General features: G+C 47.2%; 1 protein-coding gene across 1 annotated transcript in view; it reads right to left on the reverse strand.

Moving 5' to 3' along the window:
• Positions 1 to 12,892: 12,892 nt before the first annotated feature.
• slc25a11 (solute carrier family 25 member 11) overlaps positions 12,893 to 25,604 on the reverse strand; it is a 41,921-nt gene continuing 29,209 nt past the window's right edge. The window contains exons 3-9 of the mRNA XM_072459345.1: positions 23,436 to 23,553; positions 23,279 to 23,367; positions 18,375 to 18,465; positions 15,493 to 15,583; positions 15,012 to 15,111; positions 14,839 to 14,890; positions 12,893 to 14,340 (exon numbers count right to left, since the gene is read on the reverse strand). Of these exons, the coding sequence (XP_072315446.1) occupies positions 14,185 to 14,340; positions 14,839 to 14,890; positions 15,012 to 15,111; positions 15,493 to 15,583; positions 18,375 to 18,465; positions 23,279 to 23,367; positions 23,436 to 23,553 (697 nt within the window). The 3' untranslated portion in view covers positions 12,893 to 14,184. The remainder of the gene's footprint in view (positions 14,341 to 14,838; positions 14,891 to 15,011; positions 15,112 to 15,492; positions 15,584 to 18,374; positions 18,466 to 23,278; positions 23,368 to 23,435; positions 23,554 to 25,604) is intronic.

Here is a 25,604-nt window from a genome sequence, read left to right on the forward strand (position 1 = left end):
AAACTTGGACCCGACAGACCCTAAAGTTTCAGACCCATATCAAAGCTCCCGTTCATGTCCCAGATCCTGGAGAAGGTGGTCTCTGAACAATTGTCAGATTTCATTCATCAGTCAAACATTCACGACTCTTTTCAATCTGGTTTCCACAAACATCATTCTACAGAAACCTCATTGCTCAAAGTGTCCAGTGACATTGTGATGCTGATTCTGGAACATGCACGGTTCTAGTTCTGCTGGATCTGTCTGCACGGTTGACCTTTGACACTGTCGACCATCATATCCTGTTGAACAGACTGAGGGACCTGATTGGACGATCAGGGTCAGTTCTTCATTAGTTTTCCTCATATTTATCCGGTCGGAGCTTTAATGTTGCTGCAAACCAAATAATGTCTGACTCAGCTGATCTGTTGTGTGGAGTTCCTCAGGGCTCCGTCTTGGGTCCCGTCTTATTTCTGCTTTATATAATTCCCCTGGGAATGATCATTAAAGAGTTTAGTGATGTGTCCTACCACCTGTTCATGACGATATTCAGCTCTTTTAAACCTTCTGAGATCCAGAAGCTGAACTCCTTGGTCAGTTGTTTAGTGCAAATTAAACAATGGCTGAGTCAAAACTCTGCAGCTAAAAACAGACAAAACAGAAACTCTGATTATTGCCCCTGATGATGTCATTCCAGGGATAAACCAGCACTTGGGTGTTTTAGGTCAGACTGCCAAGTCTTAGAAACTTGGGTGTTGTCTTTGACAAAGACATGTCTTTAGAGCTCTAAAGACATGTCTTTGTCAAAGGGTGGCCTGTCCCGTCCCTGGATGTTCACTGGTGAGGGGGGCGTGGCCTGTCCCGTCCCTGGATGTTCACTGGTGAGGGGGGCGTGGCCTGTCCCGTCCCTGGATGTTCACTGGTGAGGGGGGCGTGGCCTGTCCCGTCCCTGGATGTTCACTGGTGAGGGGGGCGTGGCCTGTCCCGTCCCTGGATGTTCACTGGTGAGGGGGGCGTGGCCTGTCCCGTCCCTGGATGTTCACTGGTGAGGGGGCGTGGCCTGTCCCGTCCCTGGATGTTCACTGGTGAGGGGGCGTGGCCTGTCCCGTCCCTGGATGTTCACTGGTGAGGGGGGCGTGGCCTGTCCCGTCCCTGGATGTTCACTGGTGAGGGGGCAGTGGGGTGGCGTCTGCGGAAATCCACCACCATCTCCTTGGTCTTCACCGCGTTGATGAGGAGGAGGTTCCACAAAGTCCTGCTCCTCTGTCCTCTGTCCTCTGTCCTCCTCATCGTCGTCTGTGATGAGTCCCATGATGGCAGAGTGGTCAGAGAACTTCTGCAGGACACAGCTGTCCGTGTCTGAAGTCTGCAGTGTAAAGGGTGAAGAGAAAGGGCGCGAGGACAGTGCCCTGGGGCCCCCACACTGCAGGTCCCCCACACTGCAGGTCCCCCACTCTGCAGGTCCCCACACTGCAGGTCCCTCACACTGCAGGTCCCCCACACTGCAGGTCCGAGTGTCAGACACACAGTCCCGGGCTCTCACAAACTGGGGTCGGTCTGTGAGGTGGTCCAGGATCCACTCTGCAGGTCGTACTCCACACCAGCCGTCTCCAGCTTGTCCCTCAGGAGCCGTCTCCAGCTTGTCCCTCAGGAGCCGTCTCCAGCTTGTCCCTCAGGAGCCGTCTCCAGCTTGTCCCTCAGGAGCCGTCTCCAGCTTGTCCCTCAGGAGCCGTCTCCAGCTTGTCCCTCAGGAGCCGTCTCCAGCTTGTCCCTCAGGAGCCGTCTCCAGCTTGTCCCTCAGGAGCCATCTCCAGCTTGTCCCTCAGGAGCCGTCTCCAGCTTGTCCCTCAGGAGCTGATGGTGTTGAAGGCGCTGGAGAGATGAAAGAACAGGATCCTCACAGAGCTGCCAGGCTTCTCCAGGTGAGAGAGAGAGCGGTGCAGCAGGGAGATGACGGCGTCCTCCACTCCGATGCCAGACCGATATGCAAACTGCAGCGGGTCCATGGCTGAGCTCACGGTGGAGCGGAGGTGGTCCAGGACCAGCCGCTCCAGTGTCTTCATCAGGACGTGAGAGACACCGGCCTGAAGCTGTTGAAGTCTTTGGGGTGCGGTGTCTTAGGCACAGGCACCAGACAGGAGGTCTTCAGACCTGTGGTACCAGCCTCAGCTTCAGGCTCATGTTGAAGACATGCTCCATAAGTCCACACAGTTCATCTGCAGGACTTAAGGAGCCTGGGGCTGATGCCTCAGGTCCTGCTCCTTCCTCACTTTAATCCTCTTCAGCTCACTCCTCACCTGTGCTGCTGTGACAGTCAGTGGTTGGCAGGGGGACTGTGTGCTGGGGGGACGGGTGAGTCCAGGGGGACTGTGTGCTGGGGGGACGGGTGAGTCCAGGGGGACTGTGTGCTGGGGGGACGGGTGAGTCCAGGGGGACTGTGTGCTGGGGGGATGGGTGAGTCCAGGCGAAGTGGGGAGCTGATGGTCCGGGGCAGATAAGCGAAGAGGAACAGATGCAGGGCATTGTCCAGCTGTGGAAGAGGGCGCATGCAGCTGGGCAGGGGGAGGGGTCTGTGCAGGGGGAGGGGTCTGTGCAGGGGGAGGGGCGGGTGACCGATCAAACCTCAAGAAGTGAGCATTTAAATCATTCACCCACTGTAGATCCCCCTCTGTCTGGGCAGGGGGGATTTTGAAGCCCGAGATGGTTTTCAGGCGCCTCCCACTCCCTGAATGTTCTTTTGCTGCAGCTGCTCCTCCTGTAGCCAGCCTCCTCCTGCCTGATCTTCCTCCTCAGCTCCTCCTTGTTCTGACCTGAAGGCTCTTCTTCTCCTTCAGCAGAGCCTTCAGGTCACGGTTCATCCAGGGCTTGTTGTTTGGAAAACACCGTCCGGGAGTGAACAATGTTCTCAAAACAGAAGTTGATGTTGATGGTGCTGATGTCCTGATGCTCTGTGATGGTGCTGATGTCCTGATGCTCTGTGATGGTCTTGATGTCCTGATGCTCTGTGATGGTGCTGATGTCCTGATGCTCTGTGATGGTGCTGATGTCCTGATGCTCTGTGATGGTCTTGATGTCCTGATGCTCTGTGATGGTGCTGATGTCCTGATGCTCTGTGATGGTGCTGATGTCCTGATGCTCTGTGATGGTGCTGATGTCCTGATGCTCTGTGATGGTGCTGATGTCCTGATGCTCTGTGATGGTCTTGATGTCCTGATGCTCTGTGATGGTGCTGATGTCCTGATGCTCTGTGATGGTGCTGATGTCCTGATGCTCTGTGATGGTGCTGATGTCCTGATGCTCTGTGATGGTGCTCAGTCCAGACAGTGGTGCTGAAGCAGTCCCTCAGAGCCTCCTCGCTCTCAGCAGACCACATCCTCACCACACGGGACACCACAGGCCTCAGATGTACAAGGGTGTGGTCCGAGCTGCCCAGGGGAGGGAGGGGGGAGGAGCCTCCTTGGTGTTGGCAAAAAACAAGTCCAATGTTCTATTGTCTCTGGTGGGACAGGAGACATACTGGGTGTATGTTGGTAGGACAGAAGAGGGAGAAGTGTTGTTAAAGTCACCAGAGATGAGGAAGAGAGCCTGTGGGTGCTGTGTTTGCAGCCTACAAGTGCAGGAGAGCAGTGCTTCACAAGCATTTTCAGCATTGGCAGACGGGGCCACATAGACTGCGATCAAAATCACATGTGAGAACTCCCGGGGCAGATAATATGGCCTCATGCCAATAGCCAATAGTTCAATATCCTTGTTACACAGCTGCTGCTTCACTGTGCAGTGTTCGGGTTTGGACCAGCTCGTGTTCACATACACCGCCAGACCTCCACCTCTTTTCTTCAAGCATTCTCTCGTTCTGTCGCCCGCAGCAGATGAAAATTGTCCAAACCTACAATAGAGTCTGGCATTTCTGCTGTTAACCAGGTCTCTGTGAAAATCAAGACGCTGCTGTCCCTATAAATCCTATGGGACCGCATGAGGCTCGCTATTTCCCTCATTTTATTTTGAAGGGACCTCACGTTACCCATGACTACGGCGGGAACCGACTTCCTGTTTGTCCCTCTCTTCTCTCGGAGTTTACGTCCAGCCCGTCTGCTTCGTTGCGTTTTCCTTAGGATGTCCGCCGGGATAACGTGACGATCTCCGGTGTAAGACGACTGTTCTCCGCAGTTTCATGAGTTCCTCCTTTGTGTAAACGCGGTACGGCGCCGGCCGGGGGGCGGGGCCGGAGCCGGGGGGCGGGGCCGGAGCCGGGGGGCGGGGCCGGAGCCGAAGGACTCAGAGCCAAAACACATCGCGACGACACGACGAAAACACTCAATCCAGCCGAATAAAGTCAAAACAAGTTAATTTAAAGCGATTCCAGTGCGTGTCCCGATCGTTCGTGAAGTTCCTCTTTCATGTAAACGTGTACCGATTATATATAATACACATATATAATATACATATATAATATACATATATCTTATACATATATATTATACATATATAATATACATATATAACATACATATATATAATATAATATGCAGGAGTAATGTAGGAGTAATACAGGAGTAATACAGGAGTAATGCAGGAGTAATGTAGGAGTAATGCAGGAGTAATACAGGAGTAATACAGGAGTAATACAGGAGTAATGCAGAAGTGTAATACAAGAGTAATACAGGAGTAATACAGGAGTAATGTAGGAGTAATGCAGAAGTGTAATACAAGAGTAATACAGGAGTAATACAGGAGTAATGTAGGAGTAATACAGGAGTAATGCAGGAGTAATGTAGGAGTAATACAGGAGTAATGCAGGAGTAATGCAGAAGTGTAATACAAGAGTAATACAGGAGTAATACAGGAGTAATGTAGGAGTAATACAGGAGTAATGCAGGAGTAATGCAGGAGTAATACAGGAGTAATACAGGAGTAATACAGGAGTAATGCAGGAGTAATGTAGGAGTAATGCAGGAGTAATACAGGAGTAATACAGGAGTAATACAGGAGTAATGCAGAAGTGTAATACAAGAGTAATACAGGAGTAATACAGGAGTAATGTAGGAGTAATGCAGAAGTGTAATACAAGAGTAATACAGGAGTAATACAGGAGTAATGTAGGAGTAATACAGGAGTAATGCAGGAGTAATGTAGGAGTAATACAGGAGTAATGCAGGAGTAATGCAGAAGTGTAATACAAGAGTAATACAGGAGTAATACAGGAGTAATGTAGGAGTAATACAGGAGTAATGCAGGAGTAATGCAGGAGTAATACAGGAGTAATACAGGAGTAATACAGGAGTAATGCAGGAGTAATGCAGAAGTGTAATACAAGAGTAATACAGGAGTAATACAGGAGTAATGTAGGAGTAATACAGGAGTAATGCAGGAGTAATGCAGGAGTAATACAGGAGTAATACAGGAGTAATGCAGAAGTGTAATACAAGAGTAATACAGGAGTAATACAGGAGTAATGTAGGAGTAATGCAGGAGTAATGCAGGAGTAATGCAGGAGTAATGTAGGAGTAATGCAGGAGTAATACAGGAGTAATACAGGAGTAATGTAGGAGTAATGTAGGAGTAATGCAGGAGTAATACAGGAGTAATACAGGAGTAATGTAGGAGTAATGTAGGAGTAATGCAGGAGTAATACAGGAGTAATGCAGGAGTAATACAGGAGTAATACAGGAGTAATACAGGAGTAATGTAGGAGTAATGCAGGAGTAATACAGGAGTAATGCAGGAGTAATGCAGGAGTAATGCAGGAGTAATGCAGGAGTAATGCAGGAGTAATGCAGGAGTAATGCAGGAGTAATGCAGGAGTAATACAGGAGTAATACAGGAGTAATACAGGAGTAATACAGGAGTAATGTAGGAGTAATGTAGGAGTAATGCAGGAGTAATACAGGAGTAATGCAGGAGTAATACAGGAGTAATACAGGAGTAATACAGGAGTAATGTAGGAGTAATGCAGGAGTAATACAGGAGTAATGCAGGAGTAATGCAGGAGTAATGTAGGAGTAATGCAGGAGTAATGTAGGAGTAATACAGGAGTAATACAGGAGTAATACAGGAGTAATGCAGGAGTAATGTAGGAGTAATGCAGGAGTAATACAGGAGTAATGTAGGAGTAATGCAGGAGTAATGCAGGAGTAATACAGGAGTAATGCAGGAGTAATACAGGAGTAATACAGGAGTAATACAGGAGTAATGTAGGAGTAATGCAGGAGTAATACAGGAGTAATGCAGGAGTAATACAGGAGTAATGCAGGAGTAATGCAGGAGTAATGTAGGAGTAATACAGGAGTAATGCAGGAGTAATACAGGAGTAATGCAGGAGTAATGCAGGAGTAATGTAGGAGTAATGCAGGAGTAATGCAGGAGTAATGTAGGAGTAATGCAGGAGTAATACAGGAGTAATACAGGAGTAATGCAGGAGTAATACAGGAGTAATACAGGAGTAATGCAGGAGTAATACAGGAGTAATACAGGAGTAATACAGGAGTAATGTAGGAGTAATGCAGGAGTAATACAGGAGTAATGCAGGAGTAATGCAGGAGTAATGCAGGAGTAATGCAGGAGTAATACAGGAGTAATACAGGAGTAATACAGGAGTAATGTAGGAGTAATGCAGGAGTAATACAGGAGTAATGCAGGAGTAATGCAGGAGTAATGTAGGAGTAATGCAGGAGTAATACAGGAGTAATACAGGAGTAATGTAGGAGTAATGTAGGAGTAATACAGGAGTAATACAGGAGTAATACAGGAGTAATACAGGAGTAATGTAGGAGTAATGCAGGAGTAATACAGGAGTAATGCAGGAGTAATGCAGGAGTAATGTAGGAGTAATGCAGGAGTAATACAGGAGTAATACAGGAGTAATACAGGAGTAATGTAGGAGTAATGCAGGAGTAATACAGGAGTAATGCAGGAGTAATGCAGGAGTAATGTAGGAGTAATGCAGGAGTAATACAGGAGTAATGCAGGAGTAATACAGGAGTAATACAGGAGTAATACAGGAGTAATGTAGGAGTAATACAGGAGTAATACAGGAGTAATACAGGAGTAATGTAGGAGTAATGCAGGAGTAATACAGGAGTAATGCAGGAGTAATGCAGGAGTAATGTAGGAGTAATACAGGAGTAATACAGGAGTAATACAGGAGTAATGTAGGAGTAATGCAGGAGTAATACAGGAGTAATGCAGGAGTAATGCAGGAGTAATGTAGGAGTAATACAGGAGTAATACAGGAGTAATACAGGAGTAATACAGGAGTAATACAGGAGTAATGCAGGAGTAATGCAGGAGTAATGTAGGAGTAATACAGGAGTAATACAGGAGTAATACAGGAGTAATGCAGGAGTAATGTAGGAGTAATGCAGGAGTAATACAGGAGTAATGTAGGAGTAATGCAGGAGTAATGCAGGAGTAATACAGGAGTAATGCAGGAGTAATACAGGAGTAATACAGGAGTAATACAGGAGTAATGTAGGAGTAATGCAGGAGTAATACAGGAGTAATGCAGGAGTAATACAGGAGTAATGCAGGAGTAATGCAGGAGTAATGTAGGAGTAATGCAGGAGTAATGCAGGAGTAATGTAGGAGTAATGCAGGAGTAATGTAGGAGTAATACAGGAGTAATGCAGGAGTAATACAGGAGTAATGCAGGAGTAATGCAGGAGTAATGTAGGAGTAATGCAGGAGTAATGCAGGAGTAATGTAGGAGTAATGCAGGAGTAATGCAGGAGTAATACAGGAGTAATACAGGAGTAATGCAGGAGTAATGCAGGAGTAATACAGGAGTAATACAGGAGTAATGTAGGAGTAATGCAGGAGTAATGTAGGAGTAATGCAGGAGTAATGCAGGAGTAATGCAGGAGTAATGTAGGAGTAATGCAGGAGTAATACAGGAGTAATGTAGGAGTAATGCAGGAGTAATGCAGGAGTAATGCAGGAGTAATGCAGGAGTAATGTAGGAGTAATGCAGGAGTAATGCAGGAGTAATGCAGGAGTAATGTAGGAGTAATGCAGGAGTAATACAGGAGTAATGTAGGAGTAATGCAGGAGTAATGCAAGAGTAATACAGGAGTAATGCAGGAGGAGGAGGAGCAGGAGCATTACTCCTGTATTACTCCTGTATTACTCCTGTATTACTCCTGCATTACTCCTGTATTACTCCTGTATTACTCCTGCATTACTCCTGTATTACTCCTGTATTACTCCTACATTACTCCTGCATTACTCCTACATTACTCCTGCATTACTCCTGCATTACTCCTACATTACTCCTGCATTACTCCTGCATTACTCCTGTATTACTCCTGCATTACTCCTGTATTACTCCTACATTACTCCTGCATTACTCCTACATTACTCCTGCATTACTCCTGCATTACTCCTACATTACTCCTGCATTACTCCTGCATTACTCCTGTATTACTCCTGCATTACTCCTGTATTACTCCTGCATTACTCCTGTATTACTCCTACATTACTCCTGCATTACTCCTACATTACTCCTGCATTACTCCTGCATTACTCCTACATTACTCCTGTATTACTCCTGTATTACTCCTGTATTACTCCTGCATTACTCCTGTATTACTCCTGCATTACTCCTGCATTACTCCTACATTACTCCTGTATTACTCCTGCATTACTCCTACATTACTCCTGCATTACTCCTGTATTACTCCTGCATTACTCCTGCATTACTCCTACATTACTCCTGTATTACTCCTGCATTACTCCTACATTACTCCTGCATTACTCCTGTATTACTCCTGTATTACTCCTGTATTACTCCTACATTACTCCTGCATTACTCCTACATTACTCCTGCATTACTCCTGCATTACTCCTGTATTACTCCTGCATTACTCCTACATTACTCCTGTATTACTCCTGTATTACTCCTGTATTACTCCTGCATTACTCCTGTATTACTCCTGCATTACTCCTACATTACTCCTGCATTACTCCTGCATTACTCCTACATTACTCCTGCATTACTCCTGCATTACTCCTGTATTACTCCTGCATTACTCCTACATTACTCCTGCATTACTCCTGCATTACTCCTACATTACTCCTGCATTACTCCTGCATTACTCCTGTATTACTCCTACATTACTCCTGCATTACTCCTGCATTACTCCTGTATTACTCCTGCATTACTCCTACATTACTCCTGTATTACTCCTGTATTACTCCTGTATTACTCCTGCATTACTCCTACATTACTCCTGCATTACTCCTGCATTACTCCTGTATTACTCCTGCATTACTCCTACATTACTCCTGTATTACTCCTGTATTACTCCTGTATTACTCCTGCATTACTCCTGTATTACTCCTGCATTACTCCTACATTACTCCTACATTACTCCTGTATTACTCCTGTATTACTCCTGCATTACTCCTACATTACTCCTGCATTACTCCTGCATTACTCCTGTATTACTCCTGCATTACTCCTGCATTACTCCTGTATTACTCCTGCATTACTCCTGCATTACTCCTGCATTACTCCTGCATTACTCCTGCATTACTCCTACATTACTCCTGCATTACTCCTGCATTACTCCTGCATTACTCCTACATTACTCCTGTATTACTCCTGTATTACTCCTGTATTACTCCTGCATTACTCCTGCATTACTCCTGCATTACTCCTGCATTACTCCTGTATTACTCCTGCATTACTCCTGTATTACTCCTGTATTACTCCTGTATTACTCCTGCATTACTCCTGCATTACTCCTGCATTACTCCTGCATTACTCCTGTATTACTCCTGTATTACTCCTGTATTACTCCTGTATTACTCCTGCATTACTCCTGCATTACTCCTGTATTACTCCTGCATTACTCCTGCATTACTCCTGTATTACTCCTCCATTACTCCTGCATTACTCCTGTATTACTCCTGTATTACTCCTGTATTACTCCTGCATTACTCCTGTATTACTCCTGCATTACTCCTGCATTACTCCTGCATTACTCCTGTATTACTCCTGCATTACTCCTACATTACTCCTGTATTACTCCTGCATTACTCCTACATTACTCCTGTATTACTCCTGCATTACTCCTGTATTACTCCTACATTACTCCTGCATTACTCCTGTATTACTCCTGCATTACTCCTGCATTACTCCTGTATTACTCCTGCATTACTCCTGCATTACTCCTACATTACTCCTGTATTACTCCTACATTACTCCTGCATTACTCCTGCATTACTCCTGCATTACTCCTACATTACTCCTGCATTACTCCTGCATTACTCCTGTATTACTCCTGCATTACTCCTACATTACTCCTGTATTACTCCTGCATTACTCCTGCATTACTCCTACATTACTCCTGTATTACTCCTGCATTACTCCTGCATTACTCCTGCATTACTCCTGTATTACTCCTGTATTACTCCTGCATTACTCCTGTATTACTCCTGCATTACTCCTGCATTACTCCTGCATTACTCCTGTATTACTCCTGTATTACTCCTGTATTACTCCTGTATTACTCCTGCATTACTCCTGCATTACTCCTGTATTACTCCTGCATTACTCCTGTATTACTCCTGCATTACTCCTGTATTACTCCTGCATTACTCCTGCATTACTCCTACATTACTCCTGCATTACTCCTGCATTACTCCTGCATTACTCCTGTATTACTCCTGCATTACTCCTGCATTACTCCTGCATTACTCCTGCATTACTCCTGTATTACTCCTGTATTACTCCTGTATTACTCCTGCATTACTCCTGCATTACTCCTGCATTACTCCTGTATTACTCCTGCATTACTCCTGCATTACTCCTGTATTACTCCTGCATTACTCCTACATTACTCCTGCATTACTCCTGCATTACTCCTGCATTACTCCTGTATTACTCCTGCATTACTCCTGCATTACTCCTGTATTACTCCTGCATTACTCCTACATTACTCCTGTATTACTCCTGTATTACTCCTGCATTACTCCTGCATTACTCCTGCATTACTCCTGCATTACTCCTGTATTACTCCTGCATTACTCCTGCATTACTCCTGTATTACTCCTGTATTACTCCTGTATTACTCCTGTATTACTCCTGCATTACTCCTGCATTACTCCTGCATTACTCCTGCATTACTCCTGCATTACTCCTGCATTACTCCTGCATTACTCCTGCATTACTCCTGCATTACTCCTGCATTACTCCTGCATTACTCCTGCATTACTCCTGTATTACTCCTGTATTACTCCTGCATTACTCCTGCATTACTCCTATATTACTCCTGTATTACTCCTGTATTACTCCTGCATTACTCCTGTATTACTCCTGTATTACTCCTGTATTACTCCTGCATTACTCCTGCATTACTCCTGTATTACTCCTGTATTACTCCTGTATTACTCCTGTATTACTCCTGCATTACTCCTGCATTACTCCTATATTACTCCTGTATTACTCCTGTATTACTCCTGCATTACTCCTGTATTACTCCTGTATTACTCCTGTATTACTCCTGCATTACTCCTGCATTACTCCTGTATTACTCCTGTATTACTCCTGTATTACTCCTGTATTACTCCTGCATTACTCCTGCATTACTCCTGCATTACTCCTGTATTACTCCTGCATTACTCCTACATTACTCCTGTATTACTCCTGCATTACTCCTGCATTACTCCTGTATTACTCCTGCATTACTCCTGCATTACTCCTGTATTACTCCTGCATTACTCCTGCATTACTCCTGTATTACTCCTGCATTACTCCTGTATTACTCCTGTATTACTCCTGCATTACTCCTGTATTACTCCTACATTACTCCTGCATTACTCCTACATTACTCCTGCATTACTCCTACATTACTCCTGCATTACTCCTGCATTACTCCTGTATTACTCCTGCATTACTCCTGTATTACTCCTGCATTACTCCTGCATTACTCCTGTATTACTCCTGCATTACTCCTGTATTACTCCTGTATTACTCCTGCATTACTCCTGTATTACTCCTGCATTACTCCTCCATTACTCCTGTATTACTCCTGTATTACTCCTGCATTACTCCTGTATTACTCCTGCATTACTCCTGCATTACTCCTGTATTACTCCTGCATTACTCCTGTATTACTCCTACATTACTCCTGCATTACTCCTGCATTACTCCTGCATTACTCCTGCATTACTCCTGTATTACTCCTGTATTACTCCTGCATTACTCCTGTATTACTCCTGCATTACTCCTGTATTACTCCTGCATTACTCCTGCTGTCTGAGCTCTACGCGTCTGTCGCCCCCTGCAGTCTCTGAGCGGAACACCAGCCTGACTGTTATACTTTCATAGTGTCTGCAGGGGGCGCTCTGACGCTTCAGTTACTTCTGCTTTTAAGTCACTCAAGGATTTCAGCACTTCAGCAGTAAATATTTAGTAGTTGTAGTAGTACTAGCAGTAGCTGTTGTAGTACTAGCAGTAGCTGTTGTAGTACTAGCAGTAGCTGTTGTAGTACTAGCAGTAGCTGTTGTAGTACTAGCAGTAGCTGTTGTAGTACTAGCAGTAGCTGTTGTAGTACTAGCAGTAGCTGTTGTAGTACTAGCAGTAGCTGTTGTAGTACTAGCAGTAGCTGTTGTAGTACTAGTAGTAGTTGTAGTAGTACTAGTAGTAGTTGTAGTAGTAGTAGTAGTTGTAGTAGTAGTAGTAGCTGTTGTAGTACTAGTAGCTGTTGTAGTACTAGTAGCTGTTGTAGTACTAGCAGTAGCTGTTGTAGTACTAGCAGTAGCTGTTGTAGTACTAGCAGTAGCTGTTGTAGTACTAGCAGTAGCTGTTGTAGTACTAGCAGTAGCTGTTGTAGTACTAGTTGTTGTAGTACTAGTTGTTGTAGTACTAGTTGTTGTAGTACTAGTTGTTGTAGTACAAACTTGAGAAAAGTAATAAGACTGAGTATTTCTTTAATAATGACTTATTCACAACAGAAACTCTTTTCAGAACAAACAGAAATGTGGCAGTAAAACGGGCCAATCAGAGCACAGCAGGAGGAGGGCTTAACCAATCAGAGAGTAGCCTGTTCCACTAATCAGACGCAGCTCCTGTTTTCAGTTTGACTAAAAACACACAATTCTATTCAGACATTAAGATTAAAATAGTTTGTGACGCAAGAACTAAACCAGGTCTAAACCAGGTCTAAACCAGATCTAAACCAGGACTAAACCAGGACTAAACCAGGACTAAACCAGGACTAAACCAGGTCTAAACCAGGACTAAACCAGGACTAAACCAGGACTAAACCAGGACTAAACCAGGACTAAACCAGGTCTAAACCAGGACTAAACCAGGACTAAACCAGGACTAAACCAGGACTAAACCAGGACTAAACCAGGACTAAACCAGGACTAAACCAGGTCTAAACCAGGACTAAACCAGGACTAAACCAGGTCTAAACCAGGACTAAACCAGGACTAAACCAGGACTAAACCAGGACTAAACCAGGACTAAACCAGGACTAAAGCAGGTCTAAACCAGGTCTAAACAAGGTCTAAACCAGGTCTAAACCAGGACTAAACCAGGACTAAACCAGGACTAAACCAGGTCTAAACCAGGTCTAAACAAGGTCTAAACCAGGACTAAACCAGGTCTAAACCAGGACTAAACCAGGACTAAACCAGGACTAAACCAGGACTAAACCAGGTCTAAACCAGGACTAAACCAGGTCTAAACCAGGACTAAACCAGGACTAAACCAGGTCTAAACCAGGTCTAAACCAGGACTAAACCAGGACTAAACCAGGTCTAAACCAGGACTAAACCAGGACTAAACCAGGTCTAAACCAGGACTAAACCAGGACTAAACCAGGACTAAACCAGGTCTAAACCAGGACTAAACCAGGACTAAACCAGGTCTAAACCAGGACTAAACCAGGTCTAAACCAGGACTAAACCAGGACTAAACCAGGACTAAACCAGGCTGTTCTAATGGTCACTTTTAAAGATAGATAATTAAGGGTTTGAAACTAAAAAAATCATGTTTGTCTCTTTGCATCTGATAGGTTGCTTTGAGCTCATCCTCTGTTCTGATTGGCCAGTCCTTGAACTCAATCTGTAAAACTCAATATATTTCTGAAGTTCATGATCTGGAGTCGAGTCCAGAGATGAGATGTTTCCTCTGGATGTTTCTAAGGCTCCAGGACGCAGCTCTTGTAGAGGCGGTTCATCTGCTCCTCGATGTTTCTAACGGTCCAGGACGCGGCTCTTGTAGAGGCGGTTCATCTGCTCCAGGAAGATGAAGGTGAGGACCGTGTGGGGCCCGAGCCGAGCGTAGTACGGAGTGAAGCCTTTCCACAGAGAGAAGAAGCCCTCCTTCCCCACCACGCGAGCCAGAACCTCCTGCAAGAAAGCACACTGGATCACTGCAACAGCCACGCCTTCCACGTGTGGGCGGAGCCACGCCTTCCACGTGTGGGCGGAGCCACGCCTTCCACGTGTGGGCGGAGCCACGCCGGGCTGGTCTGACCACGTCATGGTTCACTTGATCCTCACGAACAGAGGCTGAAGCTCTCCAACCTGTGGTGAGGACTTCAGAGAGGCAGAGGAGGAGGAGCTACATGCGTGTGTGGAGCGGGCCCCGCCCCGCCTCTGTGTGGAGCGGGCCCCGCCCCGCCTCTGTGTGGAGCGGGCCCCGCCCCGCCTCTGTGTGGAGCGGGCTCCAGCTTCTCACAAACTTCAAGCCCAGAGCCCCTCTTACGCAGAAGACCGGAAACTGACTCCTCAACTGTAGATTTGACACTTCCTCCCCCACTGTGGCCCCCTCTGACCAGGACCAGGACCAGGACCAGGACCAGGACCAGGACCAGGACCAGGACCAGGACCAGGACCAGGACTCACCAGTCCGTTCTTGTACTCTGGTTTCCCGTCGATCATCTTCATGTTCTGGATCCTGTAAGAAACATGAGTTAGTCTGAGTTTGGACCAGGACCCCAGAGGACCTGCACCCCCAGAGGACCCCCAGAGGACCCCCAGAGGACCCCCAGAGGACCCCCAGAGGACCCGCTACAGACCTGGTCTTGACGATGTCCACGGGCATGGAGGCGGCAGTGGTCACCAGACCACTGATCATACTGGCACAGAAGTGGCACAGGATGTCATCACCGAAGTATCCTGAAGACACAAGGGGGCGCCACAGTCAGGCACATAAGGGCGCCACAAGGGGGCGCCACAGTCAGGCACATAAGGGCGCCACAAGGGGGCGCCACAGTCAGGCACATAAGGGCGCCACAAGGGGGCGCCACAAGGGGGCGCCACAGTCAGGCACATAAGGGCGCCACAAGGGGGCGCCACAGTCAGGCACATAAGGGCGCCACAAGGGGGCGCCACAGTCAGGCACATAAGGGCGCCACAAGGGGGCGCCACAAGGGGGCGCCACAGTCAGGCACATAAGGGCGCCACAAGGGGGCGCCACAAGGGGGCGCCACAGTCAGGCACATAAGGGCGCCACAAGGGGGCGCCACAAGGGGCGCCACAGTCGGAGCCGTCACTGACCTGAGTCGAGCAGAGCCTGTTTGGTCTGAGAGTAAGAGGCGAGTTGAGCCGCGTTCACCACCAGAGCTCGAGTCATGGTCGGCACACATCCCTGAAACACACAACACATCATCCCTGAAACACACAACACATCATCCCTGAAACACACAACACATCATCCCTGAAACACACAACACATCATCCCTGAAACACACAACACATCATCCCTGAAACACACAACACATCATCCCTGAAACACACAACACACCATCCCTGAAACACACAACACACCATCCCTGAAACACACAACACACCATCCCTGAAACACACAACACATCATCCCTGAAACACACAACACATCATCCCTGAAACACACAACACATCATCCCTGAAACACACAACACATCATCCCTGAAACACACAACACATCATCCCTGAAACACACACCACATCATCCCTGAAACACACAACACACCATCCCTGAAACACACAACACACCATCCCTGAAACACACAACACACCATCCCTGAAACACACAACACACCATCCCTGAAACACACAACACATCATCCCTGAAACACACAACACACCATCCCTGAAACACACAACACACCATCCCTGAAACACACAACACACCATCCCTGAAACACACAACACACCATCCCTGAAACACACAACACACCATCCCTGAAACACACAACACATCATCCCTGAAACACACAACACACCATCCCTGAAACACACAACACACCATCCCTGAAACACACAACACATCATCCCTGAAACACACAACACATCATCCCTGAAACACACAACACATCATCCCTGAAACACACAACACATCATCCCTGAAACACACAACACACCATCCCTGAAACACACAACACACCATCCCTGAAACACACAACACATCATCCCTGAAACACACAACACACCATCCCTGAAACACACAACACATCATCCCTGAAACACACAACACACCATCCCTGAAACACACAACACACCATCCCTGAAACACACAACACATCATCCCTGAAACACACAACACACCATCCCTGAAACACACAACACACCATCCCTGAAACACACAACACACCATCCCTGAAACACACAACACACCATCCCTGAAACACACAACACACCATCCCTGAAACACACAACACATCATCCCTGAAACACACAACACACCATCCCTGAAACACACAACACACCATCCCTGAAACACACAACACATCATCCCTGAAACACACAACACACCATCCCTGAAACACACAACACACCATCCCTGAAACACACAACACACCATCCCTGAAACACACAACACACCATCCCTGAAACACACAACACATCATCCCTGAAACACACAACACACCATCCCTGAAACACACAACACACCATCCCTGAAACACACAACACACCATCCCTGAAACACACAACACACCATCCCTGAAACACACAACACACCATCCCTGAAACACACAACACATCATCCCTGAAACACACAACACACCATCCCTGAAACACACAACACACCATCCCTGAAACACACAACACATCATCCCTGAAACACACAACACATCATCCCTGAAACACACAACACATCATCCCTGAAACACACAACACATCATCCCTGAAACACACAACACACCATCCCTGAAACACACAACACACCATCCCTGAAACACACAACACACCATCCCTGAAACACACAACACATCATCCCTGAAACACACAACACACCATCCCTGAAACACACAACACACCATCCCTGAAACACACAACACATCATCCCTGAAACACACAACACATCATCCCTGAAACACACAACACATCATCCCTGAAACACACAACACATCATCCCTGAAACACACAACACACCATCCCTGAAACACACAACACACCATCCCTGAAACACACAACACACCATCCCTGAAACACACAACACACCATCCCTGAAACACACAACACACCATCCCTGAAACACACAACACACCATCCCTGAAACACACAACACACCATCCCTGAAACACACAACACATCATCCCTGAAACACACAACACATCATCCCTGAAACACACAACACATCATCCCTGAAACACACAACACATCATCCCTGAAACACACAACACATCATCCCTGAAACACACAACACACCATCCCTGAAACACACAACACACCATCCCTGAAACACACAACACACCATCCCTGAAACACACAACACACCATCCCTGAAACACACAACACACCATCCCTGAAACACACAACACATCATCCCTGAAACACACAACACACCATCCCTGAAACACACAACACATCATCCCTGAAACACACAACACACCATCCCTGAAACACACAACACACCATCCCTGAAACACACAACACACCATCCCTGAAACACACAACACATCATCCCTGAAACACACAACACATCATCCCTGAAACACACAACACATCATCCCTGAAACACACAACACACCATCCCTGAAACACACAACACACCATCCCTGAAACACACAACACACCATCCCTGAAACACACAACACACCATCCCTGAAACACACAACACACCATCCCTGAAACACACAACACACCATCCCTGAAACACACAACACATCATCCCTGAAACACACAACACATCATCCCTGAAACACACAACACATCATCCCTGAAACACACAACACATCATCCCTGAAACACACAACACATCATCCCTGAAACACACAACACACCATCCCTGAAACACACAACACACCATCCCTGAAACACACAACACACCATCCCTGAAACACACAACACACCATCCCTGAAACACACAACACACCATCCCTGAAACACACAACACACCATCCCTGAAACACACAACACACCATCCCTGAAACACACAACACACACACAGGACACACCCTCCACATGGTGGTCACGCCTTCTTCTCTTGTGATTCGAGCCAAAGCATTGAAGACGTTTGTGTAACCTCTCCTCTCCGCCAGGGGGAGCCTGTGAGCACAGACACACCACTAAAGACAGGACTAAAGACAGGACTAAAGCAGGACTAAAGCAGGTCTAAAGCAGGACTAAAGCGGGTCTAAAGCAGGTCTAAAGCAGGTCTAAAACAGGTCTAAAACAGGACTAAATCAGGATTAAAGCAGGACTAAAGCAGGATTAAAGCAGGTCTAAAGCAGGTCTAAAGCAGGTCTAAAACAGGACTAAAGCAGGATTAAAGCAGAACTAAAGCGGGACTAAAGCGGGACTAAAGCGGGACTAAAGCGGGACTAAAGCGGGACTAAAGCGGGACTAAAGCGGGACTAAAGCGGGACTAAAGCAGGACTAAAGCAGGACTAAAGCAGGACTAAAACGGGACTAAAGCGGGACTAAAGCGGGACTAAAGCGGGACTAAAGCGGGACTAAAGCGGGACTAAAGCAGGACTAAAGCGGGACTAAAGCAGGACTAAAGCGGGACTAAAGCGGGACTAAAGCGGGACTAAAGCGGGACTAAAGCGGGACTAAAGCGGGACTAAAGCAGGACTAAAGCGGGACTAAAGCGGGACTAAAGCGGGACTAAAGCGGGACTAAAGCGGGACTAAAGCGGGACTAAAGCGGGACTAAAGCGGGACTAAAGCAGGACTAAAGCAGGACTAAAGCGGGACTAAAGCGGGACTAAAGCGGGACTAAAGCAGGACTAAAGCGGGACTAAAGCAGGACTAAAGCGGGACTAAAGCGGGACTAAAGCGGGACTAAAGCAGGACTAAAGCAGGACTAAAGCAGGACTAAAGCGGGTCTAAAGCGGGTCTAAAGCAGGACTAAAGCAGGACTAAAGCAGGACTAAACCAGGACTAAAGCAGGTCTAAAGCGGGACTAAAGCAGGTCTAAAGCAGGACTAAAGCGGGTCTAAAGCAGGACTAAAGCAGGACTAAAGCAGGACTAAAGCAGGACTAAAGCAGGACTAAAGCAGGACTAAAGCAGGACTAAAGCAGGTCTAAAGCAGGACTAAAGCAGGACTAAAGCAGGTCTAAAACAGGACTAAAGCGGGTCTACAGCAGGACTAAAGCGGGACTAAAGCGGGTCTAAAGCAGGACTAAAGCAGGTCTAAAACAGGACTAAAGCAGGATTAAAGCAGGACTAAAGCAGGTCTAAAACAGGACTAAAGCGGGTCTAAAGCAGGACTAAAGCAGGTCTAAAACAGGACTAAAGCAGGATTAAAGCAGGACTAAAGCAGGTCTAAAACAGGACTAAAGCGGGTCTACAGCAGGACTAAAGCGGGACTAAAGACAGGACTAAAGCGGGACTAAAGACAGGACTAAAGACAGGACTAAAGCGGGACTAAAGACAGGACTAAAGCGGGACTAAAGGGGGTCTAGAGACAGGACTAAAGACAGGACTAAAGCAGGTCTAAAGCAGGTCTAAAACAGGACTAAAGCAGGATTAAAGCAGGACTAAAGCAGGATTAAAGCAGGTCTAAAGCAGGTCTAAAGCAGGTCTAAAACAGGACTAAAGCAGGATTAAAGCAGGACTAAAGCAGGACTAAAGCGGGACTAAAGCAGGACTAAAGCAGGTCTAAAGCGGGACTAAAGCAGGTCTAAAGCAGGACTAAAGCGGGTCTAAAGCAGGTCTAAAGCAGGTCTAAAACAGGTCTAAAACAGGACTAAATCAGGATTAAAGCAGGACTAAAGCAGGATTAAAGCAGGTCTAAAGCAGGTCTAAAGCAGGTCTAAAACAGGACTAAAGCAGGATTAAAGCAGAACTAAAGCGGGACTAAAGCGGGACTAAAGCGGGACTAAAGCGGGACTAAAGCGGGACTAAAGCGGGACTAAAGCGGGACTAAAGCGGGACTAAAGCAGGACTAAAGCAGGACTAAAGCGGGACTAAAACGGGACTAAAGCGGGACTAAAGCGGGACTAAAGCGGGACTAAAGCGGGACTAAAGCGGGACTAAAGCAGGACTAAAGCGGGACTAAAGCAGGACTAAAGCGGGACTAAAGCGGGACTAAAGCGGGACTAAAGCGGGACTAAAGCGGGACTAAAGCGGGACTAAAGCGGGACTAAAGCGGGACTAAAGCGGGACTAAAGCGGGACTAAAGCGGGACTAAAGCGGGACTAAAGCGGGACTAAAGCAGGACTAAAGCGGGACTAAAGCGGGACTAAAGCGGGACTAAAGCGGGACTAAAGCGGGACTAAAGCGGGACTAAAGCAGGACTAAAGCGGGACTAAAGCGGGACTAAAGCGGGACTAAAGCAGGACTAAAGCAGGACTAAAGCGGGTCTAAAGCGGGTCTAAAGCAGGACTAAAGCAGGACTAAAGCAGGACTAAACCAGGACTAAAGCAGGTCTAAAGCGGGACTAAAGCAGGTCTAAAGCAGGACTAAAGCGGGTCTAAAGCAGGACTAAAGCAGGACTAAAGCAGGACTAAAGCAGGACTAAAGCAGGACTAAAGCAGGACTAAAGCAGGACTAAAGCAGGTCTAAAGCAGGACTAAAGCAGGACTAAAGCAGGTCTAAAACAGGACTAAAGCGGGTCTACAGCAGGACTAAAGCGGGACTAAAGCGGGTCTAAAGCAGGACTAAAGCAGGTCTAAAACAGGACTAAAGCAGGATTAAAGCAGGACTAAAGCAGGTCTAAAACAGGACTAAAGCGGGTCTAAAGCAGGACTAAAGCAGGTCTAAAACAGGACTAAAGCAGGATTAAAGCAGGACTAAAGCAGGTCTAAAACAGGACTAAAGCGGGTCTACAGCAGGACTAAAGCGGGACTAAAGACAGGACTAAAGCGGGACTAAAGACAGGACTAAAGACAGGACTAAAGCGGGACTAAAGACAGGACTAAAGCGGGACTAAAGGGGGTCTAGAGACAGGACTAAAGACAGGACTAAAGCAGGACTAAAGCAGGTCTAAAGCAGGACTAAAGCAGGTCTAAAGCAGGTCTAAAGCAGGTCTAAAACAGGACTAAAGCAGGATTAAAGCAGGACTAAAGCAGGATTAAAGCAGGTCTAAAGCAGGTCTAAAGCAGGTCTAAAACAGGACTAAAGCAGGATTAAAGCAGGACTAAAGCAGGACTAAAGCGGGACTAAAGCAGGACTAAAGCGGGACTAAAGCGGGACTAAAGCGGGACTAAAGCGGGACTAAAGCGGGACTAAAGCGGGACTAAAGCGGGACTAAAGCGGGACTAAAGCGGGACTAAAGCAGGATTAAAGCAGGTCTAAAGCAGGACTAAAACGGGACTAAAGCGGGACTAAAGCGGGACTAAAGCGGGACTAAAGCGGGACTAAAGCGGGACTAAAGCAGGACTAAAGCGGGACTAAAGCAGGACTAAAGCAGGACTAAAGCGGGACTAAAGCGGGACTAAAGCAGGACTAAAGCGGGACTAAAGCAGGACTAAAGCAGGACTAAAGCGGGACTAAAGCGGGACTAAAGCAGGACTAAAGCAGGACTAAAGCGGGTCTAAAGCAGGACTAAAGCAGGACTAAAGCAGGACTAAAGCGGGTCTAAAGCAGGACTAAAGCAGGACTAAAGCAGGACTAAACCAGGACTAAAGCAGGTCTAAAGCGGGACTAAAGCAGGTCTAAAGCAGGACTAAAGCGGGTCTAAAGCAGGACTAAAGCAGGACTAAAGCAGGACTAAAGCAGGACTAAAGCAGGACTAAAGCAGGACTAAAGCAGGTCTAAAGCAGGACTAAAGCAGGACTAAAGCAGGTCTAAAACAGGACTAAACCAGGTCTAAAGCAGGTCTAAAGCAGGACTAAAGCAGGAATAAAACAGGACTAAAGCAGGATTAAAGCAGGACTAAAGCAGGTCTAAAACAGGACTAAAGCGGGTCTAAAGCAGGACTAAAGCAGGTCTAAAACAGGACTAAAGCAGGATTAAAGCAGGACTAAAGCAGGTCTAAAACAGGACTAAAGCGGGTCTACAGCAGGACTAAAGCGGGACTAAAGCGGGTCTAAAGCAGGACTAAAGCAGGTCTAAAACAGGACTAAAGCAGGATTAAAGCAGGACTAAAGCAGGTCTAAAACAGGACTAAAGCGGGTCTACAGCAGGACTAAAGCGGGACTAAAGCGGGTCTAAAGCAGGACTAAAGCAGGTCTAAAACAGGACTAAAGCAGGATTAAAGCAGGACTAAAGCAGGTCTAAAACAGGACTAAAGCGGGTCTACAGCAGGACTAAAGCGGGACTACAGCGGGACTAAAGCGGGACTACAGCAGGACTAAAGCGGGACTAAAGCGGGTCTACAGCGGGACTAAAGCGGGACTAAAGCGGGACTAAAGCGGGACTAAAGCGGGACTAAAGCGGGTCTACAGCGGGACTAAAGCGGGACTAAAGCAGGACTAAAGCGGGTCTAAAGCAGGACTAAAGCAGGTCTAAACCAGGACTAAAGCGGGACTAAAGCGGGTCTACAGCGGGACTAAAGCGGGACTAAAGCGGGACTAAAGCGGGTCTACAGCGGGACTAAAGCGGGACTAAAGCAGGTCTAAACCAGGACTAAAGCAGGTCTAAAACAGGACTAAAGCGGGTCTACAGCAGGACTAAAGCGGGACTAAAGCAGGACTAAAGCAGGTCTAAAACAGGACTAAAGCAGGATTAAAGCAGGACTAAAGCAGGACTAAAGCAGGATTAAAGCAGGACTAAAGCAGGTCTAAAACAGGACTAAAGCAGGACTAAAGCAGGTCTAAAGCAGGACTAAAGCGGGTCTACAGCAGGACTAAAGCGGGACTAAAGCGGGTCTACAGCGGGACTAAAGCGGGACTAAAACAGGACTAAAGCGGGTCTAAACCAGGACTAAAGCGGGTCTAAACCAGGACTAAAGCAGGTCTAAAGCAGGTCTCACCGGCCGTCTGCAGTCATCCTGATCAGAGCGACCTCAGCTGGGGTCCCCACAAAGGCCCCGATGGCTCCTGCCGTCATTCCGATCCCCGCCTGCAGAGGGAGACACCTGTCAGATACTGTGCTTTGTGTCAGATGCCCTCCCTGTGAGTTTGATGGACCTTGACAAAGAAGTTTGGCGGCCGTCCATCGCTGGAGGTCATCTTCTCAAAGAGGATGGTGTAGATGCCGAGGCGTGTGGTGGTGTAAGTGGCCTGTCTCAGCAAACCTGCAGAGAGACTGAGGAACAGAGAGAACGTCAGAGAGACTGAGGAACAGAGAGAACGTCAGAGAGACTGAGGAACAGAGAGAACGTCAGAGAGACTGAGGAACAGAGAGAACGTCAGAGAGACTGAGGAACAGAGAGAACGTCAGAGAGACTGAGGAACAGAGAGAACGTCAGAGAGACTGAGGAACAGAGAGAACGTCAGAGAGAACGTCAGAGAGACTGAGGAACAGAGAGAACGTCAGAAAGACTGAGGAACAGAGAGAACGTCAGAGAGACTGAGGAACAGAGAGAACGTCAGAGAGACTGAGGAACAGAGAGAACGTCAGAGAGACTGAGGAACAGAGAGAACGTCAGAGAGAACGTCAGAGAGACTGAGGAACAGAGAGAACGTCAGAGAGACTGAGGAACAGAGAGAACGTCAGAGAGACTGAGGAACAGAGAGAACGTCAGAGAGACTGAGGAACAGAGAGAACGTCAGAGAGACTGAGGAACAGAGAGAACGTCAGAGAGAACGTCAGAGAGACTGAGGAACAGAGAGAACGTCAGAGAGAATGTCAGAGAGACTGAGGAACAGAGAGAACGTCAGAAAGACTGAGGAACAGAGAGAACGTCAGAGAGACTGAGGAACAGAGAGAACGTCAGAGAGACTGAGGAACAGAGAGAACGTCAGAGAGACTGAGGAACAGAGAGAACGTCAGAGAGAACGTCAGAGAGACTGAGGAACAGAGAGAACGTCAGAGAGAATGTCAGAGAGACTGAGGAACAGAGAGAACGCCAGAGAGACTGAGGAACAGAGAGAACGTCAGAGAGACTGAGGAACAGAGAGAACGTCAGAGAGACTGAGGAACAGAGAGAACGTCAGAGAGACTGAGGAACAGAGAGAACGTCAGAGAGACTGAGGAACAGAGAGAACGTCAGAGAGACTGAGGAACAGAGAGAACGTCAGAGAGACTGAGGAACAGAGAACGTCAGAGAGAACGTCAGAGAGACTGAGGAACAGAGAGAACGTCAGAGAGACTGAGGAACAGAGAGAACGTCAGAGAGACTGAGGAACAGAGAGAACGTCAGAGAGAACGTCAGAGAGACTGAGGAACAGAGAGAACGTCAGAGAGACTGAGGAACAGAGAGAACGTCAGAGAGACTGAGGAACAGAGAGAACGTCAGAGAGACTGAGGAACAGAGAGAACGTCAGAGAGACTGAGGAACAGAGAGAACGTCAGAGAGAACGTCAGAGAGACTGAGGAACAGAGAGAACGTCAGAGAGAATGTCAGAGAGACTGAGGAACAGAGAGAACGTCAGAAAGACTGAGGAACAGAGAGAACGTCAGAGAGACTGAGGAACAGAGAGAACGTCAGAGAGACTGAGGAACAGAGAGAACGTCAGAGAGACTGAGGAACAGAGAGAACGTCAGAGAGAACGTCAGAGAGACTGAGGAACAGAGAGAACGTCAGAGAGAATGTCAGAGAGACTGAGGAACAGAGAGAACGCCAGAGAGACTGAGGAACAGAGAGAACGTCAGAGAGACTGAGGAACAGAGAGAACGTCAGAGAGACTGAGGAACAGAGAGAACGTCAGAGAGACTGAGGAACAGAGAGAACGTCAGAGAGACTGAGGAACAGAGAGAACGTCAGAGAGACTGAGGAACAGAGAGAACGTCAGAGAGACTGAGGAACAGAGAGAACGTCAGAGAGACTGAGGAACAGAGAACGTCAGAGAGAACGTCAGAGAGACTGAGGAACAGAGAGAACGTCAGAGAGACTGAGGAACAGAGAGAACGTCAGAGAGACTGAGGAACAGAGAGAACGTCAGAGAGACTGAGGAACAGAGAGAACGTCAGAGAGACTGAGGAACAGAGAGAACGTCAGAGAGACTGAGGAACAGAGAGAACGTCAGAGAGACTGAGGAACAGAGAGAACGTCAGAGAGAACGTCAGAGAGACTGAGGAACAGAGAGAACGTCAGAGAGAATGTCAGAGAGACTGAGGAACAGAGAGAACGCCAGAGAGACTGAGGAACAGAGAGAACGTCAGAGAGAACGTCAGAGAGACTGAGGAACAGAGAG

Source organism: Eucyclogobius newberryi, unplaced genomic scaffold (assembly GCF_026437365.1).
Source record: "Eucyclogobius newberryi isolate DKJ021-1_F unplaced genomic scaffold, fEucNew1.0.hap1 SCAF_22, whole genome shotgun sequence".
Classification (NCBI taxonomy): Eukaryota; Metazoa; Chordata; class Actinopteri; order Gobiiformes; family Gobiidae; genus Eucyclogobius; species Eucyclogobius newberryi.